Source organism: Hyaena hyaena, unplaced genomic scaffold (assembly GCF_003009895.1).
Source record: "Hyaena hyaena isolate Hyena2069 unplaced genomic scaffold, ASM300989v1 scaffold_428, whole genome shotgun sequence".
NCBI classification, from domain to species: Eukaryota; Metazoa; Chordata; class Mammalia; order Carnivora; family Hyaenidae; genus Hyaena; species Hyaena hyaena.
In genome coordinates, this window is record NW_024081062.1 from 371419 (window position 1) to 396157 (window position 24739).

Below are 24739 nucleotides of genomic sequence, written 5' to 3' on the forward strand. Positions count from 1 at the left end.
TGAGGCTGACCTAAGGCTCTCCGCCCCTTCTCCCCTCCGCATGGGTTAGGCACCCACAGGCTCTAACGAGGAGGGGCTTACTTAGGGTAGCCGGGTTAAGGTCGCCACGCAGTCCCCTCCCAGCTGCCCAGGACAAAATCTCGCTAACAGGAGACGGCCATGCTGGAAGCCACCACGGTCCTTCTGGCGAAATCGCCCCACCCTCCCGCGGGCTCGCGCCTGCGCACTCACTCCGGCGCCGCATCCCTGCGGCCTTGTGGGAAATGTAGTCCGGCGCCCCGGGCGTAGGCGCCGGCAGGACTGCGTCCGCACTGGCTGCTCCTGCCCGGCTCGGAGACGTAGAGGGTGAGTGCGGCGCCGCGGCGGGACCCTTCGGATCGGGCTGGCGCCAGGCAGAGACCCAGGCAGCAGGCGGCCGGGACGGCCCGGAGAGGCCCCTGAGGGGCGGGGCCGGCGGTGGATGGGCCCGAGGCAGCGCTTTCTCCGTCCCTGCGCGACGCCGGGCCGCTTGCTCCAGGTGCGCCCTCTCTCGTCCCGGGAGCCCTGCCGGGTGGGAATACCGAGAGCTGAGGGCCGCCACCTGTCGGGAGCGGCGAGGGCGGGGGACCTGGTGCGGCCCTCCAAAGGGCCAGTGAAGGGCCGAAGGCTCTGGAAGTCCAACGCAGGCTGGGTTCCTCCCCGCCGGCTTTCTCCGGGCCCCGCTTTAGAAGTCTCGGGGGGATGCTGCACCCGGTGCGCTGTCTCGGGGCTCCTGCACCTGCCCTTTGTGTAGACCTCGTCTTGCGGACGCGCCCTCTGTGATTTCCCGATTCCGAGCGGTCCTGGCGTGGACTCCCCCTGACCCATCTCCTCAAGGAATAGGGGGGCCAACCCCGTGCAGATTTCTATTTCAGAGAATCCTTTTCTTCCCTTTCTTAAAGCAATTTTTTCTCCTCCTCCCCCACCCCGCAAAAAGAAAAAGTTCACTAGAGGAAAACTAGAAAATGCAGAGGAGCTAAAGGAAAAAATTATCTGAAAACTGCCAAAGTCTGCGTGTTGGCATATATATGTGAATGAAGGTTGAAACGCTTTGTTTTTACACAAAGATGTGGACATTAATGTCCTTTTCTTCATTTACTATTAATGAGTTTTGTGGGGCCCCTGGGTGCCTCAGGTCGTGATATCCCGGTTCTTAGTTCGAGCCCCGCATCGGGCTCTGTGCTGACAGCTCAGAGCCTGGAACCTGCTTCAGATTCTGTGTCTTCTCTCTCCCTGCCCCTCCTCTGTTCACATTCTCTCTCTCTCTCTCTCAAAAATAAACATTAAAATGAGTTTTGAAATACATTTGTAAAGGGTTTAAAGTGCACAAATGTTAAGCTCTGCAATTTTTTACAAATGTTTGTATCTGTGTAAGTACCACTTGAGCCAGGTGGATAAAAAACTTTTTACAAACGATTTTTTGAAAACATCTAGTTATACCAATGTTTGAAAACAATTCTCATTTTAAATTAGAGTGTGAGAGGGGCGCCTGGGTGGCTTAGTCGGTTAAGCGTCCGACTTTCGCTTAGGTCATGATCTCGCGGTTCGTGGGTTCCAGCCCCGCGTCGGGCTCTGTGCTGACTGCCAGCTCAGAGCCTGGAGCCTGTTTCAGTCTGTGACTCCCTCTCTCTCTGACCCTCCCCTGCTCACGCTGTCTCTCTCTCTCCTAGAAATAAATATAACATTAGAGTGTGAGAAAAAGTACCCTTGTGCCATATTCACTCCTTTAAGCCTCTACTCTTTCTCAGCTTTTCTCCCCCGCCGCTCCCCCCCCCCAATCTCTTGTAAACAATATAGGCCATCTGGCTACACATATCTTTGCATTCTTGTGTCGTTCTTTAAATCTCTTCACATGAAATTTTTGGGTCATACTGTAAGGCTTTTGTTACCTCCCATCTTATTCTTTCCAGAAAAGTAGTAGTTTGTAAACATTTGCAATGGAAATGTGCCTGATGGACCCACATCAAGTCTGGGTGTTCCTGTTCTCTGAGAAGGTTGTTTAAATTTGCATTGTGAACACTTATGAATATTTTTATGCAGTTTTTTGTTTTTAAATTTTGTATGAGGGGCACCTGGGTGGCTTGGTCGGTTACACGTCGGACATTGGCTCAGGTCATGATCTCAGGGTTCGTGGGTTCAAGCCCCGCGTCGGGCTGTGTGCTGACAGCTCAGAGCCTGGAGCCTGTTTCAGATTGTGTCTGTCTCTCTCTCTCTGACCCTCCCCGGCTCACACTGTCTTGTCTCTCTCAGAAATAAATAAAACGTTAAAAAAATGAGAAAAATTTTTGTATGATACACAGTGTTTTCTAACTAGGCAGAAGTGTTACATTTTCATATGGTTAGACCTGAAAACCATCCCTTCAAGTCTGTGTCTTTGGACATTACTGTGAGGGGGCCTTCTATCCCATTATGATCACAAAAGCGTTCATTTGCACTGTCTTCTAGTACTTTAGCTTCATTTTATGTGCAAACTTGTATTTTCCAAATGTAAGCCCTTGTTCTAAGTCCTAGTTCATCCTTTTTTCACTGATCTGAAATGTCACTTTTTCATATCTTGAATTTGTATTTATAAAGTTTTTTCTTAACCGTTGGTGTTGGAAGGATTTTAATTTGGTCTGCTGACCCACTGCTCTGCTAGATTATAATCTGTGAGAGCAGAAGATATATCTGTTTTGTTTATAGCTGTATTTGCCCTCTCCCCTAGGAGTGGTACACAGTAGGTGGTCAACAATATATCCGGGGAATGACCCAGCCTATTCCATAACACTGTATGCTAATTATTATAACTTTATAGATAACTGGTGGGCAGGTCCTCCCTCGTCATTCTTCCAAGTGTTTTCTGGCTGTTGTTAAACAACACAATTTTAAAAAAATCTTTTCCGTAATGATCTTTAAAATACTATTACTTGGAATACTTGGTGTGATGTTTATAAATTAATTTCAGGGAAGTGACAACTTAAGGATACTATGACATCCTATCCAGGAATGTGCTATGTGTCTCTGTTCATCCTTCTTTATGAATCTAAATAAGCTTAGTAAAATAAAGTTCATAAGTAAAAATTCCAGTTTTCCTTCAGTCAATACCACACATATCTTATTTGGTTTATGTGTAGGTATTTTGATTTTTGCTGTTGCAGGAGCCTCATTTCTCGTGGCTTCTTTTCCTTCCCTCAGCTCCGCCTCCTCAGGATCCTGCCCGTCCCCTAGGAAGGACCCCACAGGAAGGCAAGAGAAGGCAATGGCTGCTGGGCCTCTGCCACTGGGAACTCAGGTGAGCTCCTTCTCTCTGAAACCTCTCCCTTACTCCCTACTACTTACTCCCATACCGTACGTGGGCTTCACTGTAGAGGATGGGGCTACGGAGATCTCCAAATTTGAAAATTTCCCACACGGCCCCCGTTAGTGTCCCTCAGTTCTGTCCTCAGCTGCCACTTCCTCATTCAGCTGGAAGCCCTGGACTGCTGAGCTTTTGATGCCGCTCAGGGGGTCACAAAAGGAGCGAAAATCCTGTGAAAGATGGTCTGGGTGCCTACAGCGTTTACAGACTCCCAGGGAATGTAAAAGAAGTCACTTCTCTACAAGATACAGTCGTGATGATCGCATGTGTAAAGGATAATAAGAACAAGCATGGCCAGGTATCCGAACTGTCAGTGTCATGAGACCTGGAGGAGGACATGAGTGTGGCAGCCAGGAGAAGTAAGGTTAGATAGTGATAACCGGGGAAGAGTTGCCGGGATGGAGTTAAAGTGTCCCCAGATTAAACCCTGATGCTGCCATTAATACCTGCATTGTCTTGGGTAAGTAACCTGACTTCCCCGAAGTTCCTCACGGGGATGATGGAAATAACCACATTAACTGAGCATGTGCCCCATAGTTGACGTTGGTAATCATTACACATGGTTCATTTCGTTTAAAAATATGTACTTCCGATGTCTGTTGAAGCATGAAAGAATGTAAGTAAAAAGTGCCCAGCATAGTTGCTGGATGTTAAAGGTACTCTCCGTAAGGCATTCTTAGCCTTATTCCGGCTTGATGGAACAAATATGGCGGCGACTTGTGGTCGGAGGGAATCAGATACAAAGTTTGGGGTCAAGTGCCAGAAAGGAGGAAGGAGTTTGTGTGTTTGGTAGGCATGGAGGGGGAAAAGGAGGAATTTTGATAAGGGAGTTGGCATGTTCCTAGCTTTCCTAGGAAGAAGCAGTGTCCCATTAGCTAACAGAAATCGTGCAGGGGCTCCTAGGTGGCTCAGTCAGTGAAGCCCCTGACTTCAGCTCAGGTCATTATCTCACAGTTCATGAGTTTGAGCCCCACGTCGGGCTCCAGAGCCTGGAGCCTGCTTTGGATTCTGTGTCTCCCTCTCTCTGCCCCTCCCCTGCTTGTGCTCTGTCTCCCTCTCTCTAACAAATAAACATTAAGAAAAATTTTTAAAAAGAGAAAGAAAGCATGCAGTGAAAGAGTAGTGAGAAGCCCAGGGTGTTTTTTTGTTTGTTTGTGTTTTATTTTGTTTTGTTTTTTTGCCCTGGGAGATTGCTTAAAAATGGAACCTATTGGTTTTTACTAGAACCTGAAGTTGTTGCCTCTCTGGAAAAAGATTAAGAAATCAGGGGGACTTGGCCCCTAAATTTTTGTTTTTCTTTTTAAGGTTAGGCTTCTGTAACCTTCTCTGCAATCCTGCAGGAGTTGTGTTTTCTCTGTTCATAAGATCAGATATGTCACTTGTTTATTGATCAAAGGAACCAATTTAAAGAAGGCTTCATGAAGACAAGTATTAACTGTTGTGATTTCTGTTTTGTACTACTTTCTCCCCTTTGTATTGTCAAGCTCCTTTATAAAAGGCTTCATAACTCACTGAAACATAGGCAGAAGAAAGAGGGAGTTTCTGGAAAAGAAGGTTTAAAGAAGGTGTTCAGAAGATTTTGGTTGATGAAGGTTGTGGTTTGGCTCTCAGCAGCCTTGATTCTATTTAGTTAAAACAGTGTTAAGGTTTTAAGTCAGCTTTTTTCTCAGGTATAATTTATATAAAATAACCCTTTTTAAGCATATAATTCATTGAGGTTTGACACATTTATGCACCAACATGATCACTGCCCCAATCAAGCTAGAGAACATTTTCGTCACCCAAGAGGGTGTTGTCACCCCCATCCGGTGTACATCCCCCGTCCCAGACAGTCACTAATTTGATTTCTGAATACTTCAGGATGTGTTTCCTAAAAACAAGCTCTTGTTTTATGTAACCAAAATACAAGTACTGAACAGGGAGGTTACATGGATACAGTACTATTAGCTAATCTGTTGACCTTACACATATTATGCCACAAATGTCCTTTGTCTGGTCCAGAACCCAGTCTAGATCACAACTGGCATTCAGCTGCCACCTCTCCTTAGCCTTCCTTATCCTGGAACAGCTCCTCAGTCTGTCTTCGATGACCCTGACACTTTGACTTGGGACATATCAGTGCAGCATTGGAGCTGTTCATTTTTCGTCTTTCCCCTATTGGCCAGTGATGCGACTATGAATCGCCCAAGTATGACTTGTATTTGTCCTTAAATTTTATCTTCTTGGGGCGCCTGGGTGACCCAGTCAGTTAAGCGTCTGACTCTTGGTTTCGGCACAGGCCATGACCTCACGGTGTGTGAGTTCAGGCCCCACATTGGACTCTGTGCTGACAGAGCAGAGCCTGCTTGCAGTTCTCCCTCTCCCTCTCTCTCTGCCCCTCCCCTGCTTGTGTGTGCATGTTTTCTCTCTTTCAAAATAAAATAAACTTTAAAAAATTTAATCTTTTTCTGAATATAAATACTAGGCATATAGTTGTAAAAAAATTCTTGAGTCTATAATATATAATTACAGATCTCAAGACCTCAAAAATAAGCATTCTTCTTGCCTTTTAAATACCTATTTACACCCTTTGCCCAGTTTTATACTGGGTGGTTTATGTATAAAAGAAGCCTCTTATGTAATCTGGATATTAATCCTTTGCCATAAATTGCCAATATTATTTATTCTTTAGTAATTTTTTTAGTCATTTTTCTTTAGTAATTTTTTTTAGTCATTTTTCTTTAGTAATTTTTTTTAACGTTTATTCATTTTTGAGAGACAGAGACAGAGAGTGAGTGGGCGGGTGGAGACACAGAATCTGAAGCAGGCTCCAGGGTCTGAGCTGTCAGCACAGAGCCTGACACGGGGCTCGAACTCACAAACTGAGATCATGACCTGAACCAAAGTCAGACACTGAACCAACTGAGTCACCCAGGCACCCCATCTTTTAAATCTGTTTATAACATCTTCTGCTATAATAGGTTTTGGATGTTTTATGCAATTAACTTTCCTTTTCCTTTGTTTGGCTTTGGAATCAGGCTCTGGAAGGCTTTCTGTACCCTAAGATTATATAAACATTCTTCTACTTTTTCTCTTAGTTTTATCATGTTAAATTTACATCCTTGGGATATCTGGAATTTCTTGTATATAATGGGAGGTTGTAATCCAACTTCATTTAAAGATGTGGTGAAGCATTTCATCATCCTTCCATTTGCTAAACGGACTGAGCACCCGCCTACCACGTGTTCCGCAGCGTTCTGGACGCTACAGCGTTCTGGACGCTAGGAAGAGAGCAGTGAATGAGTCAGGGTGGGTCCCTTTCTCCTACATCCTGTCTTGGTGCAGCAATGAAGAAAAAATAACCTCCGAGGACACTGTTAGGTGATGTGGTGGCCATCCAGTAGGGTGGCATGGTGGAGTGTGACGTCAGTTTTAGCTAGGCAGAGCCGGAGTGGCACCTCTGAGGAGATGGCATTCAAGCTGATGTAATCTACTCACTAATGTACTTATTCTCCATAGATCTGAAATCCTATCTTTAATGTATACTCTATTTATACATGTTAAATAAAAACATATGTACGTGTCTGTATACACGCACAGGGTTTTCCGGATTCTGTTCTATTGCTCTCTCTTATAGTACCACACTATTTTATTTGTTCTTTTAGAATTTATTTTGTTGAAGCAAATCCCCCCTCCCCGTGATTTTCTTTTGAAAATTCTGCTTACTGTACTGTTCGTTTACATTTACCCTTATGGTCGAAATTTATTAACTATCATCAAGTTCCAACAGTAACAGCCTAAAAATATGCAATTCTGATTTGAATTCCATTAAATCTATATCAATTTGAGGAAGACTGCCATCTTTTACAATGTTTATTCTTCCTATTGAATAAAAAAACAACCCTTCATTTTATTCAGACCCTTCATTATGGCTTTTGTTAAGTTTGATCACATGGATCTCACATAATCCTATTAAGTATATTCTAAGGTGTTTCGTTTTTTGTTGCTATTGTGATTGAGATTTAACCACGATTGTGATTTTTTTTAACTGGATTGCTATCTGTATCTGAAAACATTCTGTTGCTGTGGTGACTCAAACGTCATCACTATCATACTTCCTTTATAATTATACTTTCATCATGTAAAATATCCCTATTCATTCCATTTGGTTCTCAACCTTTTCAAAGAATAACAATATCAAAAAGCATGTATTTTTAGTTTAAGAAAACCTTTTCATGAACAAGATAAACCCATGAAGCTGCTTATTTCAAACACCATGAGTTACTGTGTGCTTTTAACATAGTGGTGGGGAGAAAAAGACCCATATGGCGCAGGAAGGAGAAAGGGAAAAACATCTGAAGGGATTAGCAACAAATACATTTTATAGACAATAGGGATTAACAACAAATACATTTTATGAACAATATCATTAAGTTTCACTTTGGCATTTAAAATGCTCTTTTGTACTTAGTACTTATCTAAGTCTGTCTTCATGAGCCCTTTTATAGCTCAGGGATCCAGAATGTTTCATAATAGAGACCAGCTCTGCAGCACACTTGGGAGCTCTGGGCTTCAGGTGATGAGAATCCAGGGAAGTGGGAAGACCAGGGTATAGCCCGTAAGCATCTGAATCTGAGCTTTTAATTTTGCCCAATATATTCAGCTAACAAGGCAATTTATTGAAAAAAAAAAGTGGATTGATTTTTGGAAAGAGAATATCCTATTTCTTTCTTTTTTTTTTTTTTAATTTATTTCTAGGAGAGAGAGAGAGAGACAGTGTGAGCAGGGGAGGGTCAGAGAGAGAGGGAGACACAGACCCTGAAATAGGCTCCAGGCTCTGAGCTGGCAGTCAGCACAGAGCCCGACGTGGGGCTCGAACCCACGAACCGCGAGATCATGACCTAAGCGAAAGTCGGACGCTTAACCGACTAAGCCACCCAGGCACCCCAAGAATATCCTATTTCTGACATTACCTTCTTTCACAAAGAAGGGCTTATGTTTTGTTTCCACATACATTCTACCTTATCTGCTGTTTATATGTTCTCCTGTTTCTTCTTTTTTTTCTCCTTGCTTTCTTATTATTTGCATTTGCTATATCTTGTCTCTATCCCCCAAGTAGTTATTATTTAACTTTCTGGCTTGTGTTTTAGGTGTATCTCTTGTATGTGATAGATTTGAAACCAACTTGAGAGTTTTTGTCTTCTAAAAAATTTTTTCTTAAGTTTATTTATTTTGAGGTGGGGAGAAAGCATAAGCTAGAGAAGGAGAGAGAGAGAAAGAGAGAGAGAGAGAGAGAGAGAGAAATTCCAGCAGGCTCTGTGCTGACACATTACAGAGCTTGATGTAGGGCTTGAAGTCATGAACCATGAGATCATGACTTGAGCTGAAACCAAGAATCAGATGCTTAACCGACTAAGCCACCCAGGCGCCCCTAGAGTTTTTTGTCTTTTAATAGAGAAAGTCAGTCGTTTATGTATATTGTTATATAAGTACCAGGTCTTTTTCTGATTATTTAATGATCTATGTGTATTATGCTTTCTTGTGTCTTTTTTTTTTTTAAACATTTATTTTTGGTGGGGGGTAGGGAGAGAAAGAGAGAGGCAGGCATGAGTCAGGGAGGGGCAGAGAGAGAGACACACACAGAATCCAAAGCAGGCTCCAGGCTCTGAGCTGTCAGCACAGAGCCTGACGCGGGGCTTGAAACTAGGAACCATGAGATCATGACCTGAGCCGAAGTTGAACGCTTAACCCACTGAGCCACCCAGGTGCCTCTCTTGTGTCCTTTCTTTACATTTGTTAAACTGAAGATTTTTCTTGGTTCATTTTTTTCCTTTCATAAAATGGAAATTCTGCTGTGTAATTAGATCCTACTAATAGCTGTCTTTACATTTCTTGACAATATTTATGAGTGATTTTTAACATTTTTTATGTTGATATATTCATTAAATAGGAGAAAATGATGAGGTAGAAAGAGAATGAACTCTGTCTCGGTGTTGACACTTTTTTTGGTGGTTCACAGCCAGCAGGATGTAAAACACACATATTTCTTGGACATCATTTCTGTCCCCTCTGTGGTCTCAGGGCCTTTTCTGCCCTGTGCCCACTTACACAGCACAGCGACTCATCCACTGCTTTACTCCCATGATCTGGTCCCTACTTCTTTCCATACGTCTTCTTTCATCTTTTTCACAGAAGTTTGAAGTAATTTCATCTAGCTGCTTCTCATTCCCGTCTTCCATTTAGCCCTCCATCCACTGTAAGCGGACTTCTGCCTTCACCACTCTGGAAATTAGCTGATTTTCCAACCAGCAGCTCTCTTTTCAGTCATCATTCTGTTTGACCCACTCTCTCCTCCCTGAAACTCTCTCTCCCCGACCTGAGTCTCCTTCCCTCTCACTCCCTCCCCCCACGGCTCCCTCCCCCACTCTCTCTGATGGGGGTCGGTTGCAAGGGTTCTTTTCTTAGGTGCCTTCTCTTCTCACAACACGAGGAGTTAGATGTAGATGGCCTTAGGTTTGAGTCCCAGCTGTGTGACCTCGGAGATGTGATTTAACCATTAGATCCTCAGATTCCTCATCATAAAAGGTGCTCTCAGTCTAACAGGGTGTCGTATGGATTAAATGAGGTGAGGTGTCAGGCTCACCTGTTAGTGTAAACCTCAGGACGTTTGTGCTCCCTCCTTGTCAGGGTTCTTCAAAGAAACAGAACCCAGGGGACATACACAGATACAGAAAGAAGTTATAAGGAATTGGCCCAGGCAATTAGGGTGGCTAAAGAGTCCCCACGATCCGCCCTCTGCAATCTGGACCCTAGGAAAGTTGGGGTGTATGTAGTTCACTACAAATCCAGAGGCCTGAGGTCCAGGGGACTGATGTCTAAGTCCTGGTCCGAGTCTGAGGCTCAGGAGCTACAAGCACTGTCTGAAGGCCAGAGAAGGAGGCTATCTCAGCTCAAGCAGAGCCAGCAAATTTGTTCTCTCTTAGCCTTTTGTTCTTTTTGGGCCCTCAGTGAATACGGTGATGCCCTCCCACATTGCTGAGGGCTGATCTTTACTCAGTTTACTGATTCACGGGGAACACCCTCACCGAAGCACCTGGAAATAATGCTTTACCAGCTATCTGGGCATACTTTAGCCCAGTCAAGTTGACACATAAAAGTAACTGTCACACTCATTCAACAGATAATGCTTATGGTGTTTTGCTTCCTGGTCTAAGGGCTAGGGAACTAGGCTGAAATGGGCTTATAAATTTGAAATGCCATTTTCAGGTCAAGCTGGGTGTTTTCTTGGTCCTCTCAACATGTTCTAGATGTATCCTATTTGTACATGTTTTCCCTCCATTAACCGAGATTCCTGCCTATATTGTAAAGCCTGAAATTCCATGTGCTGCCTTGACAACTTTGAGCCTCACGGGGCCTCAGAGACTTAGCTAGGAGCTCCCCTGGTCCCCTTGTGCCAACCAAGAGGGAAGGGCACCCTACCCAGCTAGCTCTCCCTCGGCCAGACTAGGTGTACCCTTCCCTCCCAGGAACACAAACCTAATGGGTTTCGCTTCCCTACCAGCCCCCGGAACTGTTCAAACAAGCCAACTGCATCTTCCCAAGGTAGCCACGGGTCACCTCACCCTCTTGTCACTACCCAGCCTGCCTCCCACAGCCCCTGTCGGTTCACAAGGGCAGCCCCTGAGTGGCCCTGCATGGTGGGTATTTCCTCCTTCCCCAGGCTATGAGTAGATGTTACTGACAAATTGCTGTTGGTCTCTTCCGTCCAGTGCTAGGTGTCATGGGGTCAGTCATCTTGTGCTTCTTAAGGAGCGGGAACCCTCCTTCACCAGCGGGGTAAATGGGAGGCGATCAGACCACCACCTACTCTTCTCCGGTGGTAATCTAGAGCAGCCTTCCGTACGTTTCCTTGTTATTTCCTACTACCTCCTCTTCCTGTCCTCAAATGCCACAGCATTTTCTACATTATATTTATCTCTGATAATGTACATTTTTATTTAGTTTCTTTTGGCAGATAAAACATTTTTCTCACACAGATCTCTTTATCCTGTCCCTTCTAATGCTGCTTGTTTTTGCACTTCCCTGACGTGCTTTTATTGGCATAATCCTTGGAGCATGAATTTATAGTTTCAGGAGTCACTGACATTCAAGGATGTGCTGCAGATTTTACTTGGGAGGAGTGGCTTCATCTAGATTCTGCTCAGAGGAACCTGTATGGGAAAGTAATGCTGGAGAACTACAGGGACTTGGTGTCACTGGGTAAGGACCTCCCCTCGCAACTCAAAACCTCCCTGCTGACAGCCTTTCCCACCTCCTGACACCTTGTATGACCGAGGAAATTTCAGGAATCTGCACTTGCAATCCTGACATTATAGGTCATTGTTTTATGGTGGTTGCTTGGTGTCCTCTTTGGCCATGGGCTGGAAAATGGAACTGTCAGAAGGCCTGAGGGGGAAGTGACAAGGACAGGTCCCGGGAGTGGTTTTTATACTCCGTTCAGAACCCACATTTCATGTCTCCTCCTGAGCAGGCCATTGGCTTTCCAAACCAAGTGTGAGTTCTCAGCTGGAACTGGAAGAACTGAGCCTGGTGACAAAAGAACTTCCAGTGGACGTCTCTCCAGGTGAGTATCAGTAGGACTGGCTACATGAGCGTGTCCCCTTGGGAGAAAGCATGGCAGAGCTCCTTGGGTCCCTAGGAGAGGCTGCGCCACCGACTTGTATTCTCTCAAATGCCTCTGCCTCACACATGAGGCAAAAGTCCTTACCGTGGAGGCAAGGAATACTGGGTGCGGATTTAAATGAGTTACTATATTCGTAGGACTAATTGTGCATTAATTGCCTTGAACATCAGTGAATGTTAGCAATTATTATTTCCTCTTCTGTTTTCATCTGTACTCCGAATCCCTCTTTCTCTCTCTCTCTATATATATATATTCTCTTTCCTCTGTTTTCCGAGTGTTTCCTCTCAGCCATATCCTGTATCCATAGGTTTCTTCCCCTCATTCATTTAAAACTTTGGCAGCCTTTCTAAAGGAAACTAATGTTGAGTCGCATACTTGTACACGTGTTTTATAGTCTTCACTTAAAAACAAGTGAAGATGACTTTAGCCTTGTTATTTTCACTAATAACCTCACATCTTACATTTCCCTTTCTCTTTCCTAAATTTTTAATCTGCATCCCAATCTCCTCTAAGCATTTAATACATTTAGTCTTTTTTATCTGGCTTCTAATGCCCATCACAACTGAAATTTCTGTTAAATGTCATCATTGACTTTTCTCTGAAAAAAACACGTTTTACACCCTTTTATTTTCTACTCAATATGGAAGCATTAATCACTTCTTAATACATTTTCTAAATTAAAGAGATAGGCACATATTTTTTGATATCTGGATAGTGTATGGCTATCAAGTATAAAGCAATAAAGAAAATCAGTAAAACAACATAGTGATAAGAAAAATAGAATATTCTGAAAATTGCTGCTGGTTTCCAGTAAGCTTTTTAAAGAACTGGATTTTAAAGAATCACTGGGTCAAAAGATGTATTTTTTAGGGCTCCTGCTATGTACTGCATAATTGGATATTTTATGTCTTTTAATGCTAATTTATTAGGTATAAAATGGTTCCTTAAGGTAGCTTTAAGTGCCTTTACTGTAGATTTCTGTGGATTTGATTAGTATCACTATTTTTATTTATTCTTATGTAAATAACCTATTTATTCAACAAAAATTTTGTGAGCACTAGGCTCTGTCCCTAGCACTGTGGATATAGCAATGAACAAGACAGGTGGTTCCTCCACAGAGCTTATAGTCTAGTGGGAAGACAGTAAATTAATAAGGAAAGAAAGCAAGGAGGGAGAAGGGGCAGGAAAGGAAGCAAGGAAGGAAGGGAGGGAATGAATGAGTCCCAGTGCCATGTGGAAAAAGCAAGCAGCATAGGGGATCTAGACCAGGGAACAGAAGCTCTGTTTTCTTCCTTCCTTCTTCACCCTTTCTTTCCTTCTTTCTCTCTCTCTCTCTCTCTTTCTTTCTTTCTTTCTTTCTTTCTTGTTTGTTTATTTTTGAGAGCGAAAGAGAAAGAAAGAAAGAATGTGAGCAAGGAAAGGGCAGAGAGAGAGGGAGACACAGAATCCGAAGCAGGCTCCAGGCTCTGAGCTGTCAGCCCCCAACACGGGGCTCAAACTCATGAACCTCGAGATCATGACCTGAGCCGAAGTCAGGCGCTTAACTGACTGAGCCACCCAGGCACCCCACAGAAGCTCTGTTTTAGGAGTGATCAGAGAGGGCGTCTCCTTGAAGGTGCCTATTGAACACATAACTCACAAAGTGATGGGCTGTGTGGGAGAACATTCTGGGCATAAGGAACAGCAGGTGTAAAGTCTCTGTGGTCGACTGCATGGCCTTGTCTGAAGGGAGGAGTGCCAGGAGACATGAAGATTTCCTTAAACTTATTCTGTCGAAGTCCTTCTCTGAAAAAATTTACTTATATTTTTAAATTTCTGTGAGCCTTTTCATTCTGAGTTTTCCTTTTTTATAGCAATCTTTTTTGATGCATGCATTAATGTCTCATCTAAAGGAGAATGTTTATGTTTTTGGTTTGTTTTTGGGTTTGGCACATGTGTGCAGCAGTCCCCCTTGTTCTCTAGATTACTTTAGTGGGCTTATATGTGCCTTTTTCATCACCCCACTGTCTTTTTGGTGGGTTTTCTGGAGGCAGCAGAGGTAAACCCATGCATTTTTGATCCATGATTTTCCTCTCCTTTACCAGTCTTCGGATTTCTCCACTGGGCTAAATCCTAGAGAGTCTTCATTTGTTTATGTTGCATTTCACACTGTACTTGCCTTGTCTCTCAGAATATCTGTCTAGCCACTAGTACGGGGCTTACCGAACTGTCATGATTGAGTATACTTTTATGTCCTCTGCCTGGCACACTGCCACCAGAGCAGGCACTTAATATATGTTTAAGTGAATATGGAATGACATCATGCAGACTTTTTGGAAAGTAAGTGAAAATATAGATTTGAAAGTTATAATCCTCTTTGTGACATTTGTATCAAATACTAATTAAGAGGAAGAGGAAGTGAGAAAGGCAAAGCAGCAAAGCAGCAAGGACAGGACCTTAAAGGACAAAGAGACTGACTTGCACCAGAGATGCTGCAGCGAAGGGGACAGAAAGAGTAGTCAGAGGAGGAGGAGAGAACTTAGGGAGAGCCAGGGAAGAGAGAAGCAGCGGGGGGGGGGGGGTGCAGGTGCCCTCTAAGAGCTGGACAGTGCTGTGGGCCTTTGCCGTAAGGACGCTGAGGACGTGGCCTGGGGAAGAGCACTTGTGGTGCAGAGGGAACTGTGCTGTGGGTAGATGAATAGAGAGGTTTCAGATTGTCATTTCAACAGGGTTACCTGTAGAGAAAAAGAAGAAAGGGCAAGAGCTGAGAGAAGTCGGAGGTCAAGTGCCTCCGGCTTGTTCACCAGTGAAGAGACTCCCGTGTATTTACAGGAGCAGAGGGGAGAAACTGAGAGCCAGAAAAGTGGAGCAAGAGAATGCAGCCCAGAAGACTGGTGTGCAAATGCCAGGTCTTGTTTTTTACAGATTTTCTTTGATGTTACTACCAGATTAAGTGACTGTTTGGTCTTCTTATCCTGTCCAAAACCAAGACAAGGAAGCGTCGAGGACGGAGTGCTGTGTTCGGCTCTTCCCCAGCCACCGGGACTCGCTACTCATAACCATCCTATGGGGTAAGTACTGTCAGCCCCTCTCCAAGTACAATAGACAGGCTCAGAGGGGGAATGACGTGCCAGAAGTTGAACACGGGATTCTTGTTTTGTTTTGTTTGTTCTTGCCCTTGGGTTTAATGCTAATTCTTAAAAACAAAAAGAAAAAATTAACTTTCCTTCCTTGCCTTGCTGTCATTTCTTGTTTCCAAGTACATCTGGCCAAAATTGAACTTCTACATCCTGGCTCAACTTTCCTTTCAGATGATCGTTTTCCTTTTCTGTACGAAGGTTTTCATGTATACAGGTGGTACTACATCATTAGAAAAGCTGACTAGAACATTTAAAGACAGAAATGCTGTTCCTAGAGACAGCATCATCACTGGCAAACGTGTTAATGTTGAAACAGAGATGGGAATTATTAGTACTGTGGGAAGCAGGGAATTTTTAGCCTCTAATCAGCAGTCATTAGACTTAACGCCATTGGTGATGTTTAGTTATGAAGGAAACAAACAAGAACATGTATGAAGTATTAGAAATCTATCATCAAAGATTATATCTATAAAATAAGGTACTGTTAGGGATTCTACAATATTTGAAATCTCCAGGAAGCTACCCTTTACTACCCCTAAACAGAGAAACCTATTATTTGTGTTTTATAAATGACTTTGTATTAAAATGTACTGGGTGACTACCTGTGGGTGTAGGTGTGGGGTTGTGTGCATGGGCACATGTGTAAACATATGTACACATATACACAGAATTTATATACTGTTACAGAGTCCATATTTACCTTCATGCTAATCTGATCTCCCTAATGTTTAGTACAGACACATTATCTTTGCCTCCACTAGTAGGAAAACTTACCTAAAAGACCGTAATAAATGTAGTAGTATCTATAATTCATTGATCCTCATGCGGGGCAGGCCCACCCCTGCCTCAGGACCTCTGCACCGGTGGCTCCTTCTGTGTGGGATCCTCTCCCTTCGATAGTCCTGTGGCTCCCTCTTTTTCCCCTAAAGTCTTGGCCTCAGTGTCCCCTTATCATTGTGGCCTTTCCTGAAAACTCTATGTAAAATTACAAACCTTTCCCCTCACTCAAGTTCCCTATTTCCATTGTATTGCTTTTATTTTTTCCATAAGGTATGCCACTTAAATTCTGAGTATTTTGCTTATTTATTATATTAATTGCCCTTCTTCCTCTCACAAAAACATAAGTTCCTTACAGGCAGAAATATGTTTTGTTCATTGTTTTATCCTTAGCACCCTAATCAGCACCTGACTCAATAAATATTTCTTGAAGGACTGATTAATCATGTTCAGAGGATCAATCTGGCTGCTATAGGAGAATGCACTGTAGAGTAGGAAGTCCAGTCAGGTGAATAGTGAAATAGTCTGGCTGAGCGGAAGGAGTAGCTTAACTACTATGTAGGGGATAGAAGACGAAAGAAAATCAACTTGCCCCAGGAAGAGTGGGGCCTGCTGCCCAAGTGCTGTTCCCACCCCAATTCCAGGCTCTTGGCCTCTGCTGTGGCCACTGTCAGCCATAAAGACTGAAGGATCTATGTTCTCCTAGACCTCTCCGTCCTGGGGACTCTTGTTCATGTCCTGATGAGTACCAAAATTACATAAATCCTGTAACATTCTAAGATAATAAGGGAATATGAGCTATCACTCGAAAGCCCTGTTTAGGAAAAAAAGGAAAGAAGAGAGAGCTGTATATTGTTTTGCATAAAATAATAATGGTAATGGTAACAGCTAATAATCAGTGAACTCTTATCCTGGCCAGGCTTATTGCTGTGCACATTACAGGGCTCTTATTTAATAAGATAGCAAAACAGCAAGCATCTGAAACCTCATCCAATCTTGGAAGACCTAGAGTGGGTTTTTTTTTTTTTTTTTTTTTTAAGTTTATTCATTTATTTTGAGAGAGAAAGAGAAATCCAAGCAGACTCCATGGTGTTAGCACAGAGTCCAATGTGCAGCTCGAACTCACCCAGAGATCATGACCTGAGCCGAAATTAAGAGTTGGTCGCTCAACTGACTGAGCCCCCTGCCCCCAGGTGCCCTGGAAGAGGTAGTTTTTGATCCTTAGTGCTCCTGTCCCAACCCCTCAACATTTCACTAATTCCGAGTAAAGTTACCCTAACAATTTTGTTTCCAGGGAGACAGCTGTGTGATCTGGGAAAAATAAAATTTCCTCCCCTCCAAGTTGCCTAATGTATTGGTCACACTTAGGGAACAATATTAAATAGTAAGGATCCTTTCCTTGATTATGTTGTTAATAGCAATTGTAGTGTTTTATGTGTATGCTTGAGTCCATTACTTATAATTTTGTTTTTGAATCAAGATTGGATGTCGGATATTATCAATTACTTTTGAAGCATCCTTCAGGGTGGTCACATGCCTGTTTTCCCATGACCTATTAATATGTTAATAGATTCCTAGTGATGAACATTCTGGAACTCCTTGGATAAATCTTTTGTTCAAATTGAATATTTAAGTAGTATTTCAGGAATGGTTTAGGAGTACTGTAATTACTACATCTTTCATATTTAAGAATATATTTCGGTTTTCTTTGCACATGTATAGAGTACTAGCCATGTGGAGTTCTTGAGTCACATCAGTCTTTCCTCAGTCCCTTATAGATATAGCTTCACTGTCTTTTGGCATTCCATATTTTTGGAGAGAACTCTTAGGCCAGTTTGTTTATTATTTTAAAATATTTATTTTTGAGAGAGAGCACAAATGGGGGAGGGGCAGAGAGAGAGAGAGAGAGAGAGAGAGACACTGAATCCAAAGCAGGATCCAGGCTCTGAGCCATCAGTGCAGAGCCTGACTTGGTGCTCAAACTCATGACCGTGAGATTATGACCTGAGCTGAAGCTCGATAATTGACTGAGCCACCCAGGCACCCCTCTTAGGCCAGTTTTTAAAAAAATTGTAGTCCATTTTGTTCTTTTTCTGCAACAAATCTCCAGAATTAACTTTTAAATCACATCTCCAAACCCCATCAAGAAAAACTGAATCTTACTGTTAAGTTTCCTGCAGTACATAATGGTGTTTCAACTTATTTTCCAAAACAGCAAATATTTTGTTCTTATTTGTTTTTAGAATGTTATAGATACAGAATACGTAAAATGCATGTACTATTTAGCAAAAACCTACATATTCTTCTAATCCTTTTATAAATGTTAACTAATTTTTGTTCTTATATCCACACTATGCAATAGGCGCTATTTAACGGATGAGAAACAGGAGCACAGATAGGTGAAATAACCCACACAAGGGCACACAGCTAAGTGGAGCCAGGTAGTCTGACTCCAAAGTTGTTGTCTTAACCACTATGCCATGTTGCTTCTCTTTTTAGTTCACAACAATAAAGATGAGTGAATAATGAGAAAAGCAAACACTCAGGCACTAGAACCCAAATTTGTAACTCTGCTAGTATCTTAAGAATGCTTTGTGTGAACCTCTCCATTCACATCCTCCTACCTCCCCCCAGGACACAGCCACCGTTCTCACTTTGGTGATAATTCCCTTTCCTGGTTTTTCTTTACAATACTGCCATCAATACAGGAATCTCTAAATGATACATTTAGTTTCGTCTGTTTTGCAAATTTATCTAAATGGACTCTTCCTATATATTTTGTGTGTGACTTAAATTATTCATTCATTCTTATTGTTATATGTACATGTCTTGTTAATGTTCACTGTCATAGCTGGGGCTGCTGTAACAGAATACCATAGACTTGGTGTCTTAAACACCAGCTGTTTCTCATAGTTTCTAGAGTCTGGAAGACTGAGATCAGGGGACCTGGTCAGGCTTTCAACGCCTGAATTCTGAGGAGACACAAACATGAAATCCTTAACATTCCCTGATATCAATTATTCTATTGTTATACATATTTGACAATTTAGTTATCTATTCTATTGTTGGTGGGCATTTGGGTTGTTTCCATTTTTGTGCTATTGTGTACAATGTTACCTTAAACTTAGAATTGTGGTGTACCTTTGCAAGGTGGATTAAGTGTATGTACCTACAAGTACAAAACCTACAAGGGTTTGCTAAATCATAGTCTTTGTGCCTGTTCTAAGTTACTAGGTAGTGCTAAACTTTTTCAGACACTTGAACCAAATTGCATTCCCACCAGTGGCATGTGAGAGTTCCCGTTACAGCACATCTTTCTAAAATGTGAAGCTATCAGTCTGCCCGTTTTCATTTCGTTACTCAGGTGGATGTGGTAATCATTTCTCAATGGCTCTTACTCAGCCATCCCCTGGGTACTGTTGTGGGTATCTTGGCTTGTTTCCTCACCATTATAGTTTCCTTTTCTTAAGTGCCTATTCAAGTCTCTTGTCCATTTTTTCTGGCAGGCTTGGTGTTCTGTTTTACCAGTCAAGGTTCTAGTCCTGTATGGGCCAGGTGTTGCAAAGATCTCTTCCCGGTATGTCACTGTCTTTCCTGTTTTCTTTCTTTTGATGCCTTTGAACCTCTACATAGTTTTCGAATTTGGTATGATTCAAGATATCATTTTTCTTTGAATGAGGGCAGTTCTGTCTGGAGTTTGTATTCATCTAAAAGTGTGAATGGATCCTCCTTTGCCCTTTATGTTGTTTATCGGGTCGCACTTTGTTCTCAAACAGCTTTAGCTGAACAGCTGGAGAGGATATAGTGAGGTGGGGCAGGAGGCAGCCTCCAGTTCAGGTGCTGCCTGTTGGTATTTCACACTTGAATTGGATAGGTCCTTTCTGGGGTTACTTGGTGATGTGTGTGTCTTAGCAGTGGAGTCTGTGTGGCTTTCCACTTTTTCTCTTTTGCGTGTGTGTAAGCAGGTGAGGTTTCAAGGAGGTGGTCCACTTAATGCAGACCTCAGGCTACATAGTAAATTATCCTGCCCACAGGCCTTTGGTTTGGTGGTTCAGTGTTGGTCTTGGCTCTGGTAATTTTGGTCGAGCTGACAGCTGATTCTCATTTTGTAGTTTCCTGTCCTCTGCTCTCATTGCCCCCAGGTCATTCTGCCTAGAATAAGAAGTGGGTTCTGAGAAAATAAAGTCTCAGTGGCCACAAGGTCCTTCCTTTAGCCCCATCTCAAGCAGCTCAACAGATCCTATTGTGCCTTCCCCTACCATCAGTTCACGTCTTTAAGGAATGGATATTCCTTAAAGGAAAGGGTAGAGCCCTTTCATACCCTCTTACCTAAAGAGAATGAGAAACCTATAGTCTGTTGACAGTTGGTGGGGGTGGGGGAGAACCCTTAGATTGTGTCATTCTCCCTTCAATTTCAAGTAGGTTGTGGTATTTTATGTTCCAAACAAGCATATTCCCTAAGGATAGTGTATGTGCATTATCTTACTTAATCTTCATCAAATTATTTTTATTCTATATCTGTGAAAACTCAAACCCAGAGAATCAAGTAACTAGTTAAGATGGTAAGTTAATAGTTAGGCTTTAAACCCAAGTATGTCTGACTCCAGAGCCAATAATCTTATACTGTGTTACACTGTGATGTTGTACAAAGATTTAGTGTCAAAATTAGAAACATTGCAGGAGAGGGTGCCTGGGTGGCTCAGTCAGTTAAGCTTCTGACTTCGGCTCGGGTCATGATCTCGTGGTTCGTGGATTCGAGCCCCGTGCCGGGCTCTGTGCTGACAGCCAGCTCAGAGCCGGGAACCTGTTTCAGATTCTGTATCTCCCTCTCTCTCTGACCCTCCCCTGGTTATGCTGTCTCTCTCTCTCTCTGAAACAAGTAAAACATTTAAAAATTAAAAAAAAAAAAAAGAAAAAAGAAACATTGCAGAAGAAACTGCTGGTGGAAATACCAGATACAATGTGGCAGGGCTTTCTGATCTGCTTCTCCAGTCCCAGCTTGTCTGTGTATTTTCCCTTCATTGCATCTTCATTATTCAACCTTGTCCAGTGGTATTTCGGTGTCCATCCCTCCTGCATACATAGGCTCACTCTTTTTTGTGCTTACCACCTCCTCTCGTTCTGTTACTTATAGACTAGTTCACTGTTCCCTCCTTCCCTTCTGTTTTACTTCCCAGTTGTAGGGACATTTTTGAAAGCTCTTACATGTGCCCTATAGTTATTCTCAGTTTCATTCTCTTATTCCCACCTTAAACAGTTTTTAGTCTCCCAGCACAGAAACCAATGTGCATTTGAATTTTTTATTTTTTTCAGGTTGGAAGACAAGAAATGAAACCAAAGAATCACCTGCAAAGCCCAACGTTACTGAAGATATATCCTATGGGGTAATAATGGAAAGGGAAGGTCTCTGGCATTCTTCTTTAGGGGAAACCTGGGAACCTGATAATTGGTTAGATGGGCAACAGAAAAGCCAGGATAGACATCTGGGCCAAGTGGCAGTTACACATGAAGAAACCCTCACTGAGAGGACATTTGGAGGTAACGAATTTGCAAGATGTTCTAGTCAGGAGTCAATCCTTGATATACAACAAAGTATTCCTGTAGGAAAAAGGCCCCATAATCAGAATTTACATAAAGAAGACACTAAACAGAATTCTGAATTAATTAAAACTCAAAGTATGTTTGTTGGGAAGAAAATCTATGAATGTAATGAATGTAGGAAAACCTTCAGCCAGAGCTCATCTCTTCTTAAGCACCAGAGGATTCATACTGGGGAGAAACCCTATAAGTGTAATGTATGTGGAAAGCACTTCATCGAACGCTCCTCCCTTACGGTGCATCAGAGAATTCATACTGGAGAGAAACCCTATAAATGTAACGAATGTGGGAAAACCTTCAGTCAGAGCATGAACCTTACTGTTCATCAACGAACTCATACTGGAGAGAAACCCTATCAGTGTAAAGAGTGTGGGAAAGCTTTCCGTAAGAATTCATCCCTTATTCAACATGAAAGGATTCATACTGGAGAGAAACCCTACAAATGTAATGAATGTGGGAAAGCTTTTACCCAAAGCATGAATCTTACAGTGCATCAAAGAACTCATACAGGAGAAAAACCCTATGAATGCAACGAATGTGGAAAAGCCTTCAGTCAGAGCATGCATCTTATTGTACATCAGAGAAGTCATACTGGAGAAAAACCCTATGAGTGTAGTGAATGTGGGAAAGCCTTTAGTAAAAGCTCAACCCTTACCCTGCATCAGCGAAATCACACTGGAGAAAAACCCTACAAATGTAACAAATGTGGGAAATCCTTTAGCCAAAGCACATACCTTATAGAACACCAGAGACTTCATTCTGGAGTAAAACCTTTCGAATGTAATCAGTGTGGAAAAGCTTTCAGTAAGAATTCATCTCTTACTCAGCATCGGAGAATTCATACTGGAGAGAAACCTTATGAATGTATGGTATGTGGAAAACATTTCACTGGGCGATCCTCCCTTACTGTACATCAGGTTATTCATACTGGAGAGAAACCTTATGAATGCAATGAATGTGGAAAGGCCTTCAGCCAGAGCGCATATCTTATTGAACATCAAAGAATCCATACTGGTGAGAAACCCTATGAATGTGATCAGTGTGGAAAAGCCTTCATTAAGAATTCATCCCTTATAGTGCATCAGAGAACTCATACAGGAGAGAAGCCCTATCAGTGTAATGAATGTGGAAAAGCCTTCAGTCGGAGTACAAACCTTACACGACATCAGAGAACTCATACATGAGCTAAGTTTTCACTGAGCCCTTCGCCAGGATTAACTGTTCAGTGATAATCAGATAAGTCCTGTAACATAGAAACCTCATAAATGTAATAGCTGTATGAATCTTTCAGTTGAAGTATAAATTACTATATGAGATCATACAGACCACTGCAGAAAAACCATATAAAATAGAGAAACTTTAATTCATAAAGTAAAACTTACTCCTTGACATCAGAAGGTTGAAATAGCTCATGCTGTAAACAATGAGGATTCGCATTGAAGAGAAGTTGTGTTGTGTCATACTGCAGATCTCCTTTGGACATCAAAGACTTCACACTGGAGAGAAAATGTGAGCGTGCTTAACTGGACAGCCCAAAGACCTGGTATGTAGTCCTCATCTGCCACTAACTTGGACAAGTCACCTACTTTCACCAGATCATAGTGTCCTTATTTAGTAAAGGAGGGATTTTGAATTTAGAAGGTCTCCAGAATCCCGATTAGCTCTAAAATGCTGTAAACCTATAGATATAACCAATACTGGAAAATCCTTGACGTTTTACCATGTTATGTGTGTTATCTAGATGCTCCTAATCCACAATCAGGTTTCCCTGGATGTTTTGAGTCAAAATTCTCTACCTCTACCAAAGCCTATTATTATCCCTCTATGTCCCTCCCCTGACCCCCTGCACTGTTATTTTCTCACCTAAAACGTAGGCTGATTGCTACTGGGTGATGAAATAACTGTACAGATCTTAATGCCATAGCATGCTGTTTTGAGTTCTCAATTAAGTCATTAAACTACTGTTAAATAAGCTAATTAGAAAACAGTATAACTTAAATATAGTTTCTAAGTACATAGGATTCAAATACATATCTTTGTATCATAGTCTATCAAAGTGGAAAGAAGACACTGAACATTAAGAGACATGGAAATTTGACATCGTAACAAAATCTTGGCAACTCAAAACATTCAGAACAGTCAGAGGTTTTATAGATCTACTGTGATGACAACAGTTAAGCCAATTTCATTTATTTCATACACAGTAAATAAGCGCTAGGTATGTGATAGACATGATTAGAAAATCAGACTGGGTAAGGTATATTCTTTGCTTTGCAAAGGCTAAACTAAAAAATTGGCAGTGGGATGGGAGAGGAAAGGAAGAATTCAACCAATAATGAGGCAGCATCTAGATAACGTGGTAACTGATTGAATGTAGGAACTTGAATTTATTTGGGTAGATGGAGTGCCATAATTAAGAACACATGAAGTTGACTGGTTTTGTGGGGCAATGAGAAGTTCTGTCTGGGGGATTTTAAACAATCTGTAGGTATCCAAGTGAAGATCCTGACAGACACCAGAATAACTAGCAGGGCAGTGATGAAGGGTGCTCTGAGTCAGGTCACTGAACAGGGTTAAGTGGAGGAAGTAGAACCAGTAGGAGCTGAGAGGAAACAACAGCCGGAAGAAAAATGAAAAACAGAAGGAAAATTTAGAAGATGGCGGCACAGAAATAAAAGAATGTTGTGTCGGGTAAGAACAGTTAACATTTTCAAATGCTTTGGGGGCTAAAGTAAGATAAAAATAGAAAATGGCCTTTGGTTTTGGTTATTGATAACCTGTTAAATATTAGTAGGCTGAAGAGTGAAATAAAGGTTGAAAAGGACTTAGGATCTTGACTGAGGAAGGAGACCTTTAGAAAGATAACTAGAGGGAGATTGGGGTTGAGAGAGAGTATATCTTTCAGAAGAGCTTTTTGGCTACAAATACTGGAAAGCCCAGTTAACAATGCTTACAGGCAAACCGGGATCTTATTTTTTTCTTCACGTAACAAGTCTGGAGGTAGGTTGGCATTGTTTCAAAGACAGAATTAATTCAATGCCTTGAGTTTCATGGCTTTTCCATCAGGGCTATATGATGGCTGCTCTGCTTCAGGTAAAAGAGCTGCATTCAAGGCAGGAAGAAAGGGGGTGGGAAGCAGCAGCAACAGCAACGTCTGTGCCTTTTATCAGGTTTTCCCAGAAGCCCCTCAGCAGACTTCGGCTTACGTCTCACTGACCACAGCTGTTA

General features: G+C 42.3%; 2 protein-coding genes across 5 annotated transcripts in view; both read left to right on the top strand.

Moving 5' to 3' along the window:
- The first annotated feature begins 279 nt into the window (after positions 1 to 279).
- Positions 280 to 23536, top strand: ZFP2 (ZFP2 zinc finger protein). 4 transcript variants are annotated; one of them, XM_039252835.1, is made up of 6 exons: positions 280 to 345; positions 3193 to 3289; positions 11462 to 11593; positions 11865 to 11957; positions 14987 to 15067; positions 21227 to 23536. In XM_039252835.1, the coding sequence occupies exons 3-6, from the start codon at positions 11560 to 11562 to the stop codon at positions 22693 to 22695; spliced, it is 1677 nt and encodes a 558-aa protein (XP_039108766.1). In that variant the 5' UTR covers positions 280 to 345; positions 3193 to 3289; positions 11462 to 11559; the 3' UTR covers positions 22696 to 23536. The 4 variants fall into 4 exon arrangements, with proteins under 4 accessions (XP_039108766.1, XP_039108765.1, XP_039108767.1 ...); XM_039252834.1 differs by having other exon boundaries at positions 295 to 517; XM_039252836.1 differs by lacking the exons at positions 280 to 345; positions 3193 to 3289; positions 11462 to 11593 and having other exon boundaries at positions 11874 to 11957; positions 14922 to 15067; positions 21227 to 23535.
- The window catches only part of ZNF454 (zinc finger protein 454), a 29319-nt gene continuing 25811 nt past the window's right edge, over positions 21232 to 24739 (top strand). Inside the window, exon 1 of the mRNA XM_039252843.1 lies at positions 21232 to 21297. The gene's annotated coding sequence lies outside the window, so the exon portion shown is untranslated. The remainder of the gene's footprint in view (positions 21298 to 24739) is intronic.